Source organism: Lepisosteus oculatus, chromosome 29 (assembly GCF_040954835.1).
Source record: "Lepisosteus oculatus isolate fLepOcu1 chromosome 29, fLepOcu1.hap2, whole genome shotgun sequence".
In the NCBI taxonomy this organism is placed as follows: Eukaryota; Metazoa; Chordata; class Actinopteri; order Semionotiformes; family Lepisosteidae; genus Lepisosteus; species Lepisosteus oculatus.
In genome coordinates, this window is record NC_090724.1 from 407373 (window position 1) to 427811 (window position 20439).

The 20439-nt window shown below is 38.6% G+C and overlaps 1 protein-coding gene across 10 annotated transcripts in view; it reads right to left on the minus strand.

Moving 5' to 3' along the window:
• Positions 1–209: 209 nt before the first annotated feature.
• The window catches only part of ptprsa (protein tyrosine phosphatase receptor type Sa), a 313640-nt gene continuing 293410 nt past the window's right edge, over positions 210–20439 (minus strand). For all 10 annotated transcript variants that reach the window (XM_069186054.1, XM_069186057.1, XM_069186055.1 and 7 more), the window contains 4 exons: positions 16558–16683; positions 12869–13023; positions 6009–6144; positions 210–5656 (listed from right to left, as the gene is read on the minus strand). In XM_069186054.1, the coding sequence (XP_069042155.1) occupies positions 5588–5656; positions 6009–6144; positions 12869–13023; positions 16558–16683 (486 nt within the window). In that variant the 3' untranslated portion in view covers positions 210–5587. The remainder of the gene's footprint in view (positions 5657–6008; positions 6145–12868; positions 13024–16557; positions 16684–20439) is intronic.

Here is a 20439-nt window from a genome sequence, read left to right on the forward strand (position 1 = left end):
GTTATAATATGTCATTAGAAATAGTATTTGTTGTGTTCTTCCCAACGTGCAGGTTGATGTTTCTATTTCTTCACTGGCCTCCTCCGCATTAGGCTGCATACCTTAATTTTCAAAAACTGCCAAGTACTAGTATTACTGCGAGTTAATATGATGGAGATGACTAAAACAAGGCAGTGAAAATGGAAAAGAAAAGAAAAAGCCACACTTGCTTTCAGACAATCTTTTCTTTAATACAAAGTCAACGTATCTACATACACAGTGGTTTTAAACCAATTATTGTTTCAGTTAACAGTTTTGAAAGCGATAGCACTTGGCCCTCATACAAAGAAACTTTTTTTTGTTGTATTTTTCATTTTCATTTTTTTATTTTTTCTGTTTTACCATTGAACAAATGTTCCATTAGTTTGGCTGCAACATAAGTCCTAATTCTGGCAACTTTCACTAGTTACAGAGCAACAAGTTGAACAAGCTTCCAAAACTCCTTTGCAGTCCTCATTTCTCCCTGGCTCCTTAGCAGTTCTCACATCCAGACTAGGCTTTCTTATCCTCAAAATGGGTTTTGCGTAAAAATCCAAGCTGTTTGAGGCCATGTTGGCAACCTCAGAGGATTGCTAGATGAGCAAGTCTTTGCCCTTTTATGTTCTTCTGGTTGTATTTGCGCCTTTCAGTTTTTGAAAAGAAATCCAGATTTGTTCTCGGTCCCCTAACGAGAATACATTGCATGTACTAACAATGCCTCACCAACAAATTTGATACAACACAGACAATTTATAAGGGTCGTCTTAAGAACAAAGGTGCGTTGAGCAATCAACCACCAATTTGTCAACTACAATGTACGTCACACAGGTACAATTCAAGGAATTCATTTCAGCATAGAAAGCTGCCATCATTGCTGTCTCCCAGGATTCTTCTGCTCATTGCCTTGACTAGTTCAGGCACTGGGCAAACAGCCCTTCGTGCTTTTTTCAGATCAGAATACTTAATTTCTTTTCCATGTAAAGATGTAATATCAATATATGCTTTATCCAAAGCAACTTACATTTGTAACCATGTGCACAGCTGGGTACTTTATTGAAGCAGTATGAGTGAAATACCTTGATGAAGGGCCTTTGAGCAGTGTACAGTACCATACTGTAACAGTGCTCCACTGGGGATGTGAACCCACAACCTTCCAATTACAAGTGGAGAGCCCCAGTCAGCACAACTGTAGCTCCACAAACGGCTTTAGAAACAGCTTAAGAGTTTCTAAAATGCGGTCTCGCTTTGCTCAGGAGCCCAAATTTATTTACCGTACTAAGAAGCATTGAAAGCCCAACACATGAGTATGGAAATCATTAGCATTTGTTATGCTTTTAGTGCCTCTTAGTATACAGTGGCAAACAAGAAATTAAAAGTGGGACACAAACATCTGGTTTCTTAGACTTTGATCTCTGCTGACGTGGAGGGAGTCGAGCATAATGTGGTCTAAACAGAGGGGCAGTATTACAAGACATTTCCTCTGTGGCAGTGTGACAGTGCTGGCTCGTCAGGCTTGAAGACAGCATGGCCGAAACCTTGCTTGCTGTGCACAAAAGCATCACATGATCACTGATGGCAAAAGCCATCCGGACATCATGGCACTATCGCTGTGAACAACACCATGCAGTCCCTGTGCCAGTGGTCCAACTTAAGCAAAAACCCAGAGACCAAAACCAAAAGGCAACACGAAGAGCAGACCTCTGAGAACTCTGGGTGATTAGCATTCCAGCTTTCTTTTTTCAAGTTTAGAAGGACCAGATTTTTTATATATATAAATTCTGTTCTGGCCCATAAATGGTATACAACATAGTCAATAGTTAATCTGTGTTAGTAAAATTTGAAAACTACAGAAAGAGAGGGCTTAAAAAAACATACATTTTCACCGCGTACAGCAGAATTAATCTGTCCAGTACAGTAGTAATTAAATGGTTATTGTCTAATTAATTCTCAGATTCATTGTTTAGTAGACCAGTTTAATTTGCTACTTAAAAAAAGATACTAATACTAATAATCATCATTGTAATAATATTAATAATAAAAACAACTATGCTATCAGCACAGTCTACCGAGTGGTAGTAAATTAAAAGGGTCTGAGGCAACAGCACAATGCAGCAGCCCTACCCATTTCACTGTTTCCAGAGAAACGCAAAATATTTCCCAAGGTTGTGATTACAAATTTAAAAAAGAAAAGCCATCATATTCTTTTTTATAACAGCAATTAAAAGGCTCTAAAAGGTAAAAAAAAGGAAAAAAAATAAAAACAAAATTTATAGTAACATTCTGGATGATATATATACTGTATATATAAACTGCATTTGTGAATACATATACACTGTGAAAATATATGTATTCACACACACCTTACAATTAACAATTCTACAGTGAAAAAATAGAAATGTCTTTTTAACATAATATGAACAAATATGCATTTTTCCCCGCTGACTTTAATAATGCAAACTAGATTTTTTGTTAAGCACTGTAACTAAATGAAAATGAAAATGCCAGGTAAAAGGGAAAGCAAATATAAAATGTTTATTCTATGAATATTGAGAACAATAAGGCTTTTTTGGACAACTCACAGCTCCCAGGCAGCTCCATACGTGAGTGAACACCTACTGAGCTGGAGGTGTACTTCCTTCTGAGCCGAAAAACAACTGTCTGGTGGGATACTGGTTCTGTGGGTGAGTGTTGGGGGGAGTTCCACTACATATGCAGACATCACCAAGTGTTGACAGAATTTTAATACCTCTCAAGAAAACAACTTTCAATTCTAAAGACAAGTGATCTAATTCAACATGTTTTATAGGAGCACTTTCCATTTTTAATTGAGGCCCAGCTGGCTTTGTCTGTTTACCTCGGTCTCGAATTACCTGGTGAAGTAGCTAACAGACAAGCAACAGTCCACTTGATTTGTTCTTTCAATACTTTTCCTTGTCTAAAACATTATTTTCATACTCTGTAATCCCACCAATTTGCTTTGTATCCTGGTTTGTTCAACAGCAACTGAGGGAGTGATTTCGTTTTGGCATTCTGAACTTGTTTCGAGGAGCAATGATAAACCACTTGTAGTGATTTCTAAAGTGGAGCCTCACAAGCATCTTTGAGTGCACTGTAGATCAGGCAAGGTGACAAGGCCTTACTAAAAGCAATAACCCCTCCTTTTGACTCTGAACAAAAGAATAACAAAACCATTCTCTTCTTCTTTGTACACAGTGGTTGAAAAAGTTACCCAAGCCATCATGACCTAATAGGCCTTGGCCCTGTGCCTAAATATCACACCATAGCAAACAGTTCAAGTGCTGATTTAATTTCTATTAAGATGCTGGCAACAAGGGAGAACAACTCTTTGAGGTATGGGCTGGTAAAATATATTCCAGGATAATTTCTTCAGTAACCTGGTGCTGTTACCTCCTTCACAACATCATTATTTAGATCTTTTGCAATAGAAAAGGGACATACCAGGTTTGAACGACTGTAGTGATGTATATTTAATGTATCTTAATTATTTTGAAATTATTGGAAAAACAAAGCATGCTTGCAATAAACTGCTTACTACAGTTACAAAAAAAGACAGGTAGCAGGTTTAATGGAAGGAAATTTCACTGTTCTGCTTTTTCATTTAAAACAACAACCCGCTCAGTTTCCTCCTTGCACACTCTTTACAGAAAAGGGATGTGTTCAGTCCTTTCAATGGAATGATTGCTACAGCTGCTTGTGCAAACCAATACAAAAAAGCATTCTGCCTTCTTCTCCTGGTCTGCTATTTAGCAAAACTGGGAATCTGTATTTGCCGACTATTGTGGATGAGTTACAGTCCACAGTTTCTGAGACATTCATGCAGCCTTAAAACTGACCTTGTAATGCACAGCATTTATATCTCTCTGCTCCCTGTTTACAGAAGATAATCTGATTATTGTGAAGTGAGCAGCAGATACCCAGCCCTTTTGATGTCTTAACAAAAGAATCCTGAATAGTTGAAAGCGCTTACTGCAATTAAAAGAAGTGGTTCAGAACTTTCAGAATTTAAGAAGGTAATGGATTCATACATAATAAACGGACTTTTTAGACTTTTGGTGAAAATAGCATTTGTTTCAGTCTATTATTGAGCAATTTATACAGCGATCATCATGTGGATAACCCCAGTCCGCTCAAATATTTGGTTCTAACCATCCGTTCTAGCCCAGACCCCAGAAAGCCCTGATGGAATATTCTGGATTGTTTTCACTTGTCCGCGAGTTAACCCAAATTTGTTGTTACCAAATTTAAAAAGGGAGCACATTTGAGAGAGTCTGGATAAAGTGCTTTTCAAAGTCCACAATTCACCTGTATGCAAGTACAGTTAACAGATATACAGATACTGACAGAGAACTTCACTGGACAACAACACACCCAGATAAGAATCTCTTCAACTTTGAACAACTGTGTCCTCACTTCTCTTTCTTGGAAAAAAGGCTTCTCTTGCAGGAGAAATCCAATACATTTCAGTTATGCCCCTTGCCCTCCAGTTTATACTTCAACTTCAACATTCAGAAATGCACCACCCTTCCTCCACTCCCTTAACGTAACGTTGCTGGCTGCTTGACCTCTGCCTAAATCCATATGCTGCGGAAGCAGAAAACTATTCCTATTAAACGTGATGTTTTCAAATTCCTTTTGCCTTTTAAACCCTCGACTGTTCTGTTGTTAAAAATAGATTTTAAAAAAATATTTTTTCTTTAAATCTAGATTGCTTTTTTTGACAGCCCATAATTGCTTGTAAGGACTGCTGGAAGGCTAACAGAAGCAAGTGTCAAGTCTTCACTCGGCCTAACATCAGGGTGTAACAAGCAATGGGTGGTAAAGATGGGTGGGGTGGACTGCATTATCTCCTCCTCTTTCCTTGGTACTAATATTCAATCTCCTGTTCTCTATGAAGACATTAAATCTCTTAGGGGTCTAAACTACCATTTCCTGGGACAACAGTGGGCACAGCTTGAAGGCTTGTCTACGATGCCAGAATCACTATGTTATTACTCCCCCTTTCCAAAGGGATGTACTGCTGAAACATAACCCTGATCATGGACACATGAATCCTTAGTCTAATGTAACCAAGTCCCCTTTTTTCTTATTTTGTCAATTTAAAACACAGAACTTGTTTCTCCCTTCTTGAGCATCAAAATGAAGCAACATTTTGATGTAGTTTTTTTTGTTTACTGTTGTTTTTGTTGTTTTTTTTGTATTTAATAGATGTCCACAAAATATTTATAATGTCCTCCACGTCTGAACACTTGAGGTAAGGTTAGCAGTCCAACACATAAAAAAAGTTCCCAACCGACAGCTTGAGCCTCCATTTGGTTCCAGATTATTCCTGAGTGAGGGCTTCTGTATGTGTGACGCACTCCTTTAAAATTCCTTCCTCCCTCACTACAGTCTTTTTTTTTTTAGTCCGAATAAGTGTTTTTCGTTGTTGTTGTTGTTGTTCTTCATCTTGTTGTTATGTTGAGAATTTTGTCTTAAAATTTCACGCAAGTTTCTATGGCTCAGAAGACTGTGGACTGGGGGACGGTAAAATCGCTGACAAGATGGCTTATTACGTTGCATAGTGATCAAAACTTCCTAGGTATTCCAGAGCAGCCTGGTAGCAAAACTGGTATTCATCCTGATAAAAGAAAGAGAGAAAATATTAAAACCTGCTTTAATGCAAAGGAGTTCCTCTTCTTCATCCCTGAATCCTGGGACTACTGTTTTTCAAACAATCTGCAGGGACAGAGGTTAAGTACATTCCATTTTTCACCAGGTTCTGATAAGCACTGATGCTGTTTCCACTCACATGTAAGAATCATAATTACACATGAAGTTCTACATAACACCAAGGCAAACACTGCAGCTATGGCAGTCAGGATGCATGGTTTTGAAACAGTAACTGTACCTTCAGTTTACTGCATGGGACACCAGGGCTCAGAACCCAGAGGCTAAGCTGCACCGTGGGGGAAGAGATACGGGTTACTCACTTCTGTTTGCACCATGGCCGGCCGCTGCGTTCGCAACATCTTGACCGTCTGGAAGATATCCACCACCCCTTCATAGCGCATGCGCTCTAGGACGATGCTGAGCGTGATGAAGACTCCGGTCCGTCCCACTCCCGCGCTAAAGAACACAAAAAGACCCCTCAGAAAAACAGCTTCTCCCTGAGAAAGAGCTAGGGGTGCATCCACAAATCCTGCTTACCCCCAACACGACCCATCTACATCGCAATCAAAGTACAGTTCCACAGGGACCGACTCCTGACCCCCGGTCCCACCCCCATCCCTGCTGGCCTGTCTGATCTCAGTATGTCTTCCACCCGGGCTGACGACGGCGTTCAGACGTGCCCTATCACGGTTCTCATGCCTCCGGATTACAAAGATTAAAACACATTCAAATCAGGGACAAAGAAAATCTAGGATCACAGATAATACATAGTAAACCAAAGATAAACATAAGCATTTTGCGTGAGTTTTAACTGAGAGTTATTTTAGAGCACAGAAAGATGAGAAATGTACTGTGAATGTAAAGCAAAACCTTGTCAGAAACATGAAAACGTAAGGTAAAATGAGTATTCCTAAAAGTAACTCGGTAATATGCATGACAAATGCACAGTAAAGGTATCAGTTTATTAACATTTAGTTTACAAACATTAATGTTAACACAATTGCTAAATAGTGGGCACCTTTAAATCACATTTCAGCATTAGTGGGATTTCACTGCATGGGTTTTCCAGCCAAGACAGTGTCATGGTCCTACAATCCTGGGAACATGACAGTTGGCAATGAGAGGAGGCCTTTCTGGCCATCTAGCTCATTTGATAAATAGTAAAAACAGTTCAATAATCCAGCTGTTTTTTGAAAGACTACTTTTCTACTTCATCAACTTGGCCAGGTGTCTTGTTACATACCCAGAACTCTGAGTAAAATATTCTCCCTGTTCTTGGTTTTAAATGTCCATCCATGTGGTTATGGAGGGTGAGAGGCATAGTTAGTCTTCATGTAAAATATTTATGTCCATCTACACTACAAAGGATTTAAAAACGAAATCATTCACAACCATTACTCGCACAGAGAGACTACACAAACGTATTACTAAATAAGAAGGTGGATTTGAGAATCAGCATGTAAAAAGTTAGCAATAGTCTCTGTGTTTAGCCTTGCACCACTGACATGAAGAACAATCTAGAATAATGTAAACAAAATAATACAGGGCTATCCCAGGAAGCACAATATGAATGATTGAAGGCTAAAAATTATCGATTGTTTTATTATGCGTTTTTTGAAGACAATGTCCCCTTTGTAAATCAAGATAGTACTGGTATCAAATATGCAGTATAAGTAGATCTTTTTTTTTATATCAAAACTCACAAGACATAAAGGTAATGGACGATACGTGACTAACTACAAGTACCATTGTGCTTGTCAAAATGTTACAGAGTGGTGGACCTTGTAAGATATACTTGTAACATAAGACTGGTTACAAATGTCAAAAGGCAATTCAAACAAATTTAGTCTGTTTGCTAGTCAATATCCAAGTAATACAAGGATCTCGTCCAGCTACTTCTGAAAGGAAGCCAGGGTATTGGGTGTTGGGATTTCTGTACAAACTGGGGTTGGGGACGGCGACACAAAACCCCACTACAAACTAGGATCTACAGTCTGACCTCTCGGAAAGAATTAATAGAAATATTTAAATGATGATTGTATCCTGTGTAGGGTGAAACCCCAATATTTGAGAAGGCAGCAGGCCAAGCACTCGCACAGTGGCCTGTGAGCCCCAAATGTGTCATCCTTGACATCCCGGAGAAAGACTGCTGCTACCCTGTGCACTGCACTTGCTCTCGCTTTCGCTTACTCTATACTTGGAGAGCCATAATGCACTAGACCTATAGGGCAGTTTTCAATCATTCATATCTATAGACTTGGATAAATTTCATTTTGACAGCTTAAGTAGCTGATTTGTTCAGATGATTACCCTAGAGATCAATGAAACATCCTACTGTCCCCAGATGGTTGTTTATGACACAGCTGAACAAATTACTTGCTCAAAGCGGAGCAAACTTTAGTTCAACTCATTATGAACGTGTGATTATCATCTATTAAACCCATACCCATCTGTAAGCTGGAATGCACAAAGTCACACTTGACAGGGCAGAGTAATGAGGTGAGCTGCCCTGCTACCCTCCTCATGGGGAACAGAGAGGGATCAAACCCAGAGTTTGTGACTAAGAACATCCTATTAAGCCTGCTTGTTTCAGACACCCATGAGCTCAGGATTGCCACTTTCTGCTCTGTCATTCAAAGCCACATCTGATTGATGTCCAGAACGCACAGAATTACTCAATATCACTCCCAGACCTTCTGTAAAAATACAGTTTATACCTTCTGTGCCTGCCTTAACCAGAGTCAAGAGACATCTAATATTACTGCTTTGGTCATAGACAGACAGCTAACTTGACACTGGCTCTGCTCTGAGCAGTTGGTACTTAGAAGGAGAAACCTGAAAAGGAGAAAGCTTGTTGAAATATCGCTGGTGAAAAATGTGCAGCAGCTTGTAGAGGATCAGCTAATGAAAATGACAAATTATTGACACTGTAAACTGAAGAAAAAAAGTTATTTTTTCTTTAGTCATCTTGCACAAATTTAACATTTCTGAAAATATAAAGTTGCGCTAACCCATATCCTTAAATATTTTAAAAATCCTACTGTAAAATGGTTTGATTGCAATTTCAAATGGCGGAATAAGTGATTTCCTGCAGGATATATATATCTTACTAAGTATAATTATTGTATTATCTGTGTGAAACATGGCAAATATATTTGTATAGCTTGATTTGCAAAACACAAACGAATAGTGAATGAATGTGGTACAGAATTCCTAAAACTGACCCCATGAGCGAAACAGGGATAAAAGTATTTCTTGTTAGAATGAGGACAATATTTTTGAAAACTGACATTAAAAAAAACTATTGGCCCCATGAAGAGCCGATATTAAAAAAAAATCCTGAAGTTTAAATCTCAAAGCACAAAAGGACAAACAGTCTGAGACCAACAAGTAAAAAGAACAAAGAGTCAGGGGGCCTGGTGCTGTGAGAGAGCCGAGCGCCGCAGGACTCGGTGATGCCTGAGGAATATCCAATGTGAAACGATTTAACATCCTGCCTTTCACCGCAGGTTTATACCCCTTCCCGGAAAAAAAGCCTTTCCTTTGACTTGGTCACAGTCTGTCAAATGGTTCTTAAACTTGATCAACCGTTTTAAATAGATAGACTTTAAAAGCTGACAGCCAGAGAGACTAAATGAAAGAAAGGATTTAAATTTCCATTCACTGGAAGTAATCAGGCAATTAATAACAAAACCATATGGCTCCATTAGATACGAACTTAGCAGAGAATTAGGAGAGAATTCAGTGGAGCAAGAAAGGCTACAGACAACGGACTGGCCTGCACGTACAATGCAGAGCTGTGTTTTGAATAAACTTTCTAGATCGAGTTTTGTCAAGATCATGTGAGGGTAATCAATAAAATCACAAAAATTAAAAGAGCATATAACCAGTATTAACGGTTGTGCTTTTTATAGTGATGCCCTAGCTCAGAAAAGTTATCATACAGTACATACTGTACTATACAACAGAGAAGCACAGCACCATAGAATATAAAAGTCAGAAGAGTGTTTAAAAATTAAGCTGAGCAAGAATCAATACAATAAATTGTTAAGATTCCTTATTTTATTACTCATGCAGTAGTATTTACCGGTATTTGCCAAAAGGTTGCACCTACTGTATAACATGACAAGAACCAAACAAGAAGAATCTATTGCAATATTAATACTTTTATTACAAATTATCTGGCAATGTAGCGGGCAATCTTGTGTCTATTAAAACGAGCCCAAAAAAACACAATCGCATTCCTAAAGGGAAGAGATACAGAAAAACTGAGGAACTGCTAGAAAGATATTGTAAAGACATCCAAAGATACAAGAAAGATTACTTCTGGAAAGGGCATTTGACCAAATCACACTAACTAGAGGACAATGCAGACCAGTTTCCTGTAGTTTAGAGTTTGGAGAAGAAACTATAGGATATAGGAAGAACTGCAACATGAAGTAGACTAGCTGGTTTGATTTGAGCCATTTCTGTTTAACTGAAATGACAGCCTGTGGTGGAAAAGAAAATGAATTCCAATATTCTGCTTTGCCTGTAACTGTGGATAAGAACTGTGGCTCTAATGATCATAGTTTCCAACTCGGCTTTCATTCAACTAAACAAATTTGATTTAGTTTGCTGTTTATCTGTTTATTAAGGTAGAAAGAAAGGGGTTTTGTTTTGTCAAGTCGTCTAAGATACATTGAAATGGTTTTCTGTTATTATTGTAATTTCTTCCACCTTATGTGTTTCTTTAGTGAAGCTCGGTGTAGAATTAGGATGACAAATCAACCAGATTATCTTTTACCACACGGGGGCAACATTGGACATAAAATTTATTTATTAATCTAAGCAGTAATCTGTCAACTCTTAATACAAAGCAGACTACAATACTATAAAACTGCCTAATAATCTAATATGGTGGAAAACCGCCTGAAAGGATGGAAATGCTGTATCCTGGGATGGGTGGAGGGTTGGCTCTGTGGCTCAGGATCTGCACCTGTGGCTGGAAGGTTGCCGGTTCGAATCCCACGGCCAGCAGAGGAATCCTACTCTGTTGGGCCCCTGAGCAAGGTCCTGAACCCCAGCTGCTGTACAATGGCTGACCCTGCGCTCTGACCCCCAGCTTCTCTCCCTGTCTGTGTCTCATGGAGAGCAAGCTGGGGTATGTGAAAAGACAAGTTCCTAATACAAGAAATTGTAGATGGCCAATAAAGTGATCTTATAAGAACATGATTTCCAAAAATAAGAAGGGAAATCAATTTTATCACACTTTGCAAGGTTGAATTTACTCTTCATAAAATAATAAAATCAGAGAAGTCTGAAGTGGAACACCTGTACAAAGTTCATAAATGACCAAAGAAGTGTTATTTCTTTACCTGTGTATATACATAATATTATTATACCTTCTACAATAAAACTTTTATTTCAAGACAAAGGACACCTGCTGTGTCAACACTTGATCCTAATCTAGGGCAGAAAACTGATGGTTACAGTCTGGCAATTTCAACTGATTTTGATTTGTTTTAGAGTAAATTCTGCCAGTTGTTTGGAATCATTCTACTCAAAGTAATCAATGACGAAGCATGAATTGCTTTAAATGGGGAAGGAGTGATCTTCCAAGATGTAAAGAAGAAACAATACTGAAGAAATAATTTAAGAATTTCATTTGAGTCCACAAAACTTACTCTGGAACAGATGTCTTTCAGGTAACTAGCAATATATTTTCGAATTCCTAGGGATTCAGGATATATATCATTCAGTTCATTCAACCAGTATACTATGACGGCCCCAATATTCTCAACAGTTCTGCTTTATTGAACAGGATGTTTCATAAAAGAGAAACCAAAGTTGTTTTGGCCTTAATACTGGATCTGTTTCAGGTACATGGGGTGCAAGCCGGCTTATAAACTTTACTACACAACACAAAATAAAGAATTAAAAATACATGTATCCACTAAGCCCTTAAGAAATCTAGAACATTGTATGAAATAAATCTATGTAGCCACAATAATTTATAACTAACCCCTAATCCAATCTGTAAGAGTTTAGTGATTCAGTAAATAAAACTAGAATTTGTTTTGTTCTGTCAGATAAATAACAAAACAAAACAAAACAAAGTAAATACAGTATTTTGAAGTAGGAGATAAAGCAGGGGGACTATTATCAACAGCATCTCTGAATTGTACCAGGGATTAAATTAGAGTAGAGATACTACAAAATGAAAATTTTAAAAAGCAACAGCAATGTACATTCTAAAGCAGTTTTGCAAAAGGAGCAAAATGTTTCCACTACATTCTTTAGTGTTTTAATGGTAAATTCCAGAGAATATTACAAATCCTACAGATAAGATTGCATCAGTGTTTCCCTGCATGACAATGGTTGTGGGAACGTGACACAGCCAACTAACAAGACACTTGGGAGAAAGGCCCGACGGCCCATTTTTATGAAACCTTAATTGATCGATTATACAAAAAAATCTGAACAGGGCTCAAAGATGAGCTCCAGAGTGGCACAGCTTGTAAAGGTGCTTGTTTAGAGCTGGGGGAGACCCTTCCTACCTAAACGCCACAGGTTTGGGCTACGTATCCAACTGTGACCAGAGGGGTGTTTTAATAAGATGAGTGCTTTGATATGTTTGCTACTTAACACCCTGTTAGCCAAGAATGCAAAGCAACGATATCTCAGTCTCAGCCTCACTGGGCACGTCTCGGAGAGAGGCAACAGGTATCCTGAGCCAGCGTCCAGATATTTTTTTACAAAAAATACAAACAATATCACTCATACATTTTAAAACTCATACCATTTTCATCTAATCTGGTCAATTTCTGTATAAGTTTTCATAAACTTTCTGAGTTGTTTTTCTTTTATCAGTGTCTGAATGTGCTCTGCCCTAACTCCACTTCAATAAGAGCTATCTTTGGCTTTGTAGTGCCATGTCAGAGCTCTCTCTATATTGAATGCACCTCAGGACTCCCCAGACAGTAGCTCCTGCTGGAGCTGTGTGGGGCTAAATCAAACATATCAGTTAACAGTGGCTTCCCGGGCAGCAACTGAAGCATATGAATTGCAAGGCCCCCGTGAGCACGGTTAAACCCTCAACTCTTTTCAGGATCTGTGGATATCATGGCAAGGAAAATGCACATACATTATTTTTTCCACCCTACCAAAAGATTAATACAAGCAGACTTGCTCAACTCACCTGCAGTGTACAGAGATGGGTCCATCTTGTCCGAACTGCTCCTTGGTTTTGTGTACCTGGCCAATGAAATCTATGAAGCCCTCTCCAGACTTTGGCACACCCTGCTCAGGCCAGTCTGTGAACTGGAACTGCCGCACTGTCCGTGACTGACCATCCTGCAGCAAAAAGACACAGGCAGCTGGTCAGGCCAGCAGGTAGAAGCTGAGACAGCCGCATGGCTTGGAATTGAACAGAAGCTTTCAACCTCAAGGGCGTCAAGAGCAGCAGCAGGTTTCTTTGGCCTGAAACAAACATAGCTGGAGAAATATGACTCTGTAAAAGATGCAAGTCATTACACATCTATTAAATTGGTATTTTACCAGATATTGTGAAAAGTTTACATCTTGGGCTTCGTTTTTTTCATTCCTTACCAGGATTTTAAAGAATTGCTAGAGTGATCTATTGAACTGTTATTAACCACTTAATTCGAGGAGGAAGCTGCATCAGCATGCGTAAGCTGCAAAGGAACAAGTAAAGGTTTATTCCATGCTGAAAAGAGAAGAAAAGAAACAAAACATTTCAAACACACACCCAAAGAAGGCTCCACAACCGAAACACAGAAGTTTTTCTTCTTGTTTCAGCATGGAATTAACCATTTCATGGCTAGCAGTCTTCTGTTACAAAAACATTTTTTTATTCTACTCATTTTCTTTATTGATTCTACTATTGATTTTACTAAATTATTTTTACCTGTTAAGTATGTTACATGCACACTGTTGTATATCCCTTTGAGTTTCTTGAAAGGTGCTCAATAAAATTTTATTATTAGAAAAAGTTTATGTAAGATCTGAGCTGTTTGCAGTTGAAAATGTGTTTTTTATCTGCTGTTTTACAAAGCAATAACTAAGCGAAGAAATCAATATGGCATCAGGCATGAAAGACATTGTATTTGGAGACAGTGTGAAGGGAATAATCTTAACAAATCGATGGAAGAGAAGTGTTGAAGTCCTGTGTTGTGCAGGGGCCATTAAAAGAGCAGGTTCTGTGACAACTGCAGCTGGAATTTCTCTGCTGTCACTCGTAACCTGAAATAACATACAACTATATACCTGTATGTCAACACCTAGTTTTATTAATTTTTGCATGGCTGATATGAAATGCAAAAATTGATTCTGTCATTGCAAAATGTTTCTGTCTCATATAGTCTTCATGCATTATACAAAGAGGTGCTGGAGACCCCACAGTCCTTCCAGTCAATAATCCTGCCATGCAATAGCCTAAAAGCTACAACACAATCTTTTATTTTTTACCCAAATACAATTTGGATTTGAATGCATTTGAATGTTTACCTCTGAAGTCCCATTTAACAAAACAATTTTTTTATTCCACTTAATTAAAAATTAAACACAAAAACACCTGCAGGCATTTTCACACAGCAAAATAATTAAATACAAGATTTTCATTTTCTCTGTGGAGAAATAAATTTAAAAGCAACTAAAGTAGGATGTCAGTACTGTTCCAACTAGTTGCAAGGTGTACAACAGCCCCAAGCTTTTTCAGCCACCTTGAATCAAAGATTTAAAACAAATGGGAGAATTCTACACACATTCTGATTGGGAAAGAGCCAGCTTTGATGATTTAATTTTAATTAAGACTCACTAAAATGAATACTGCCTTGGCCGGTCACCTCATGCCGGTGTGAAGATCTAAGGCACTTATCTTCTATAAGACACCGTGCGGCGATAGCACATGTATTTAACAAGCATTTTATATCATCTCCCTCAGTAGGAACCAGAACAGCAGTGGGCTGAATGGTTTAATGTGAGGTTTCAAGGCCCAGGAGAGCTGTTTTAACTAGGGGTCCTGTAGTTTCCTTAATGTTTTGTTTGTCTAAAAAGAAAAGCTTTTCTCAGTGCTTGTGCTCAGTGAAACACAGCAAAGCTGCACAGTGTGAGAGGCAATGATGATGTAATGGTTGTACTTCCATAGCAACCCTGTTGCCAAGGACACCAGAGACAGGTGGCAGCTGACCATTTTACAAACCATGATAAATGCCCCAAAAGTGCCAATCTGCCCAATCGACATACAGCCTTTTGATTTATAAAATTCATCAAAACAATTCTTCAAAATGTCAGCAATCACAGAACACTTTACTGTGTAATTATCAAACTAGACAGCCATTCTGACATTTTAGTAAATATTTTCACAGCATAGATATTTTCTTCAAAACCTGGGGGCTGGCCGCAAACTTCTCCGGGGACAGCGGCAGGCGATAGAGTTCGTGAGCAGACGGAAGAGCTGTTTTTTAAGCAGTTAATGTCACATCAGTTAAGGCACAAAATTTGAATTCCCACTGCCTGCAATCCTGAAGACAGTTATCTTGTTTGCAGTCTATACTCATCTTCTGTAGAGAAACTATGAAGGTTTGCTGTTGTGGAAACACCTTACGTTTTGGATTGTTGCAGTAGTGTTTCATCGCCTGTCATCTTTCATTCATTGTCAAATCCACAACCTTGCTCACATCAGCCTCAGGGTGACATCAACCACATAGTCATCCTGTTTTTGATAGGCTTGCTTAAAACATTTTGTCTTAGAAACTTTAATCATTTATGCTGTATGTGTACACCGTCTAAACAAAACTGTTTTTGTTCTGCCTGTGGGATTTCTCTGCATTGTTCGAGAATATTTGAAACTATTTGAAATTAAAGTCAATATTGTGTAAACTTCTTTTACTCTGTTTTCACATGGCATTGACTTCTACGGTGAAACATGTACTCTTTAAAGAATCCCATCTTCATCATCTGTCTTCTTCCAGACATTTCTTTTAAACCCCTCTTTGCACTTGCCAATATTATAACTATTATTGAAGTTAATCCTCTTACTGGTCTGGCAAGTATCCACATTCTCTTACTTGACTCACTGCAGGCCCGATCTTCTCTAAGTGAAACAGTACTAGTGAAAGAATAGCTGTGATCCAGTTATGCTAACAAATACTAATAAAATTCAGACCATTTTAATATTTAAAACATTTCATAAGAGTTGTAAAATATAAAAGTTTTAAAGATGCCAGCAAAAGCTAAAGCATAAGAGGATAATAAGATATCACAATTGGGTCTAAAGCTAAGCAGTAACAAGGTACAATATTGCACTGGTATAGAACCCTGTAGACCTGTATCTTTGTTGCCCTGCTCCTGTGAATCTCTATGTATGTGACAGGGTGGTTGTAGGTGGGCGTGGCAGCCGTAGGGGAGCTGATGCTGCCTCTCTATCCTCTATAGCCTGTCAACCCTAGTGGCACCACTCCTGGCAGGGCCGATAAATAGGGGACTCCAGCTGGATGAGGGACTAACTGCACTTAAAACAAAGCTGGATCAACCCATTCCTGTTACACAGGTCTGTGTCCTTTGAAATGTTTCTCCTAACAACCCATTAGACGGCACAGCATGTTACAACATGCAGTTCAAAAAAGGTGTTGAAGATCAAAGAAATTTAAGAGATCAAGTGCCAGCAAACACAGGCTGCCTTCTTGCCATTACTCGCCAATATTGCCTGTTCTTCTGTGCGTGTTCTATTTGAAGGCTTTGTTTAAATGATCCATTACACACTTTTTCCATTATTCTATCTGCAATGTAGTCTGCTTATAGTCCAATATACTCTCATGATTTAAGTACGTTGGAAAACGAGGGCCATTGCTTTAAGAGGTTACTTACTCTGGCATCTGTAACTTTGAATTCCCTCAGGATGTACTGGGGCATGTTGTATTCAGCCATGGGGTCCACAACAAAATACTGGTACCTTGCAGAACGTTCCGCAGGCCAGTATTGGTGACACTTTTCCTGTGGGTTACAAACACAAACAAGAGGTCAAATGAGCATTCATAAATATGGGGCACTGTGGTAAAGAATAGGTCCAGATTTCAGCATAAAAGCTTTTTGTCGACATTGAAGCACACAGCTAGGGTTTTGTTTGGTTTCTGTATATTTTGAATAACAGTTTTCAAAGGCTTTATTTCATGCAGTTTCAATTCAGCATTCTATCTTTGTCTCTGATTCATTTCCACACTCCAAGTCCTTTCCCATTTGCAGCACCCAGTGTGCTGTGGGAGGGGGAGAGACGGCCACTGTCTCCACAATCAGCAGGCACAGAGTCATTGATAAATGGTCAAAGTCTGAATATTAATACTTACTTGTCAGTCTGCAAGATTATTATTGTATCTCATGATGCTTTTGTTAAATATTGTGCTGTAAGTCACTATTTTTGAAGGATTTATAAATAATCAAATACTGTACATCACAAACATCAGTAAAAATGCCTAGCACAGCTTCTGCTCTGGTTAACATTGTCTCCATGGGTTCTATGAAGTGACATGATGAATCCTAATGAACTCTCTCAGTAGCAACATGCTTGATTGGAGTTCTCAAAACAGAAACATTTGTATAGTTGTAAATCTTTCATATCTGAGAAGTGGGATACAGTAAAGTAAACAAACAAGGAAACAGGCAGTGTAAAAATTCAATAGTTTCAGACAAACCTAATAATGACATGCAATTTGTTGAAAAACAAATTGGTACAGATATGGATCTCACATCTACCCATATTAGTCTCCTTACCACAGCACATGATTCATTGTTCATCAATGCACAATATTTCAAAAAGCACAATGGGAGATTATAAAGAAAATGTAGGAGACAAAATATGGAGTGTGTGCGATACCATAAGATAAATGAGACGGAATGCATTGCTGGTTCCCTGGGAAGAAAATGGCAGAAATTCACCAACGCAGTGACAGACACTGTGTTAGATCATGTGTAAAATGAAATTTTGGCATCAAATAATTCTGCATGTAAACTCAAAACTGCATAAGATGGTGGAGACCTGTGTGGATTATGAGTTCTTGCATCCCTAAAAACTGGAGACTGAAAAAGGTATTTTTGGATATTAAAAATTAAGCCATCTGAAGAATAGCCCATCAAAAGTACAGCATAAAACATTTTTTTAGTTTATTACAACTGTCCTGTCAGCCCGTTGGAACTGTACTGTGTACTTTTTGTCACATTTTGCACAGAAAGGCAAATGCCAGATTACCATTTAATTAATTGAGATAATGGTGCTACCTAATTCTTAGCTATGACACAGGAAGACAGAAAAATGTTTAGTGTTTTTGTGTGATAAAGTGGTCATTGAACCCCATGGTAATTAAAATTTGACTGTGTCTACAGAACATTAATACCTTGTGAGCTGAGGGCAGTTTTGAAAGTCAGGCTACTGCACCACTGCCATTTGATAAAAAATGTTCAGAACTGACACTGTTAAAGTCATCAAAAAAATCTAAAAATGTGCTGTTGGCAAAATATTGAACAAAGTATTGAAACACGAAAGGGTGCTTGATAGTGTAGTTATTGAAGATTATATCATTTCTCTTTTCTGCTCATACTTCTGATTTCTGAATAACAGAAATGTCATTGTCTACAAAATGCTTTGTGGTAGCTGTCCAACTGTGACAAATTTCACAGGATGGTAACACAAAAGCAGCAAAAACAATGGACTTGTCTCCCTCATAAATGCCAAATAAACATCTGCAAATGTCAGCAGAACAAAGAAATGCATTTTTCTAAAGTGAGTGTATATTTCACTGGAAACTGACTGACACAAATTTGAAACTGAAGCCTTCAGCTAATTCTCTAATGCTGCTTTTAAAAGCATAAAATGACAAAAGCAGTATTGCAGGAGCCAGATCTTGCAGGGTATTGCTATGTTTCTGGGTCTGGTGCTGTAGCATTCATAGTGTGTGATTCCCCGTAACAAGACCTTGGGTATTGAAAAGAAATGAACCCCCACTTTACAGTATCTCCTAGGCAAAGGAAATTGAACAAGAACCTTTGAGCAAGTGACCCATTAATTCCACTGATAAGAAAAGCACTCTGCAGCTTGGTGCAATACACATGGGCAACAAAATTACACCCTGTCCACTACAAAGGAGGAACTCAACAGATGAAGTTCCAACTGCCTTGCAGGTCTCTGGCTCCATTCTCTTAAAAGCAGAGATTAAGCACTCATTCTTCTTACAGCTGCCATGGCAACAACAGACGCGTGGAGAACAGCACCTCAGCTCCTATCTCCATTTTTCTGCTTCGGCAGAATGTGATGGGAGAAATTATTTCAGCCTTTTATAAAAATTGCCCTCTGTTGCTTTCTAGAATGGAAATTACAGAGTTCTGACGACTCTGAAGTGTGTGAAAACCATAATCTAGAGCGCTTTTCATCTCAACTCCAGTTTCATAGGAAAACTTTGATCCAAGGAGATGGAATCCTGTCTAACATCTGTTTTGTGATAGAATGACCCTACTCTTCACCTTTCTTCCCATATTTCTTTTTGCCTCATTGTTTATATTAGCCATCCTCAGCACAAGATGACTAGAACCATTTCTATCTGGATTCGCTTTAGAAGATGTTGCCAAAAAATTTGAATTTGCTCTGAATTTGATAATTTCCCCACCTATCAGATTTTGAATTTGCATCCTCCCATTTAAAAAGCCGAGTGCTATTCCATTGCATTTACATATTATAGGACTTGTGGGCATAGGCATGTATATAATATAGACTATAAACACCCTGCTGGCCAGTAACAGTCTCCGTTACGTATCATCCTTGATCTGGAGAACCTAACCCTATGTTTGACCTAACAATACAACCTCCTGTCCTCTCCTAGGATAACAAGGAGGCATACTGTGCTAGGCCCTTCACATGCGTGCTACAGCTAAGAAGAGCTGGACAACACCTCATCTCTAACTTTCCTTGTGATAAACTAGTTCCCTTTCATTTTGACAAGTATCCAACAACCAATGAGATATCAGTCACCAGGAGTGGGGGACTAAGCATTTCCACCTGTGCTGCCAACTGACCTACCACGACCATGATGTTCTATTTCAGTCACCTCCCTGGGGGGATGTGGGGATAGCAAGGCCTCCACACCCTCTTTCATTTCATCACAATGGCCACTGTTCTTACATCATCATAATATCAATTATATTATATCAATGGTGGGTAGCTGCGTCAGCATGCGTAGGCTGCAAAGGAACAAGTAATAGGTTTATTCCATGCTGAAAAAAAGAAGAAAGAGAACACAACGTTTCGGCCGTGGAGCCTTCTTCAGGTGTGCATGAAGCGCCCACACCTGAAGAAGGCTCCACGGCCGAAACGTTGTGTTCTCTTTCTTCTTTTTTTCAGCATGGAATAAACCTATTACTTGTTCCTATATTATATCAATGTTTGACTTGATCTTTCAAAAACCCACCTGTATGTCCTACATTTGTGAAATGTAATAAAGTTGATTACAAACCTTAATATATTTTTTCTTTTTCAATTAACACACAAAGATGTGCAAAAACATGAAGTGTAAAACAATGGAGCAGATTGCAGAACCTCACACTATGCCACACTGCTGGCAAGCTGTCCAGGCTGCCAGTGTAGATTACAGCACGGACTGCAGTGACCGGACTGCCTATTAGAGACAGGGTGGGATTTTAAAACTCTTAAATGAACAGAAATATAAAGTATTGTACTAATTTAGCGTTACACCCCTTCTGCATCTT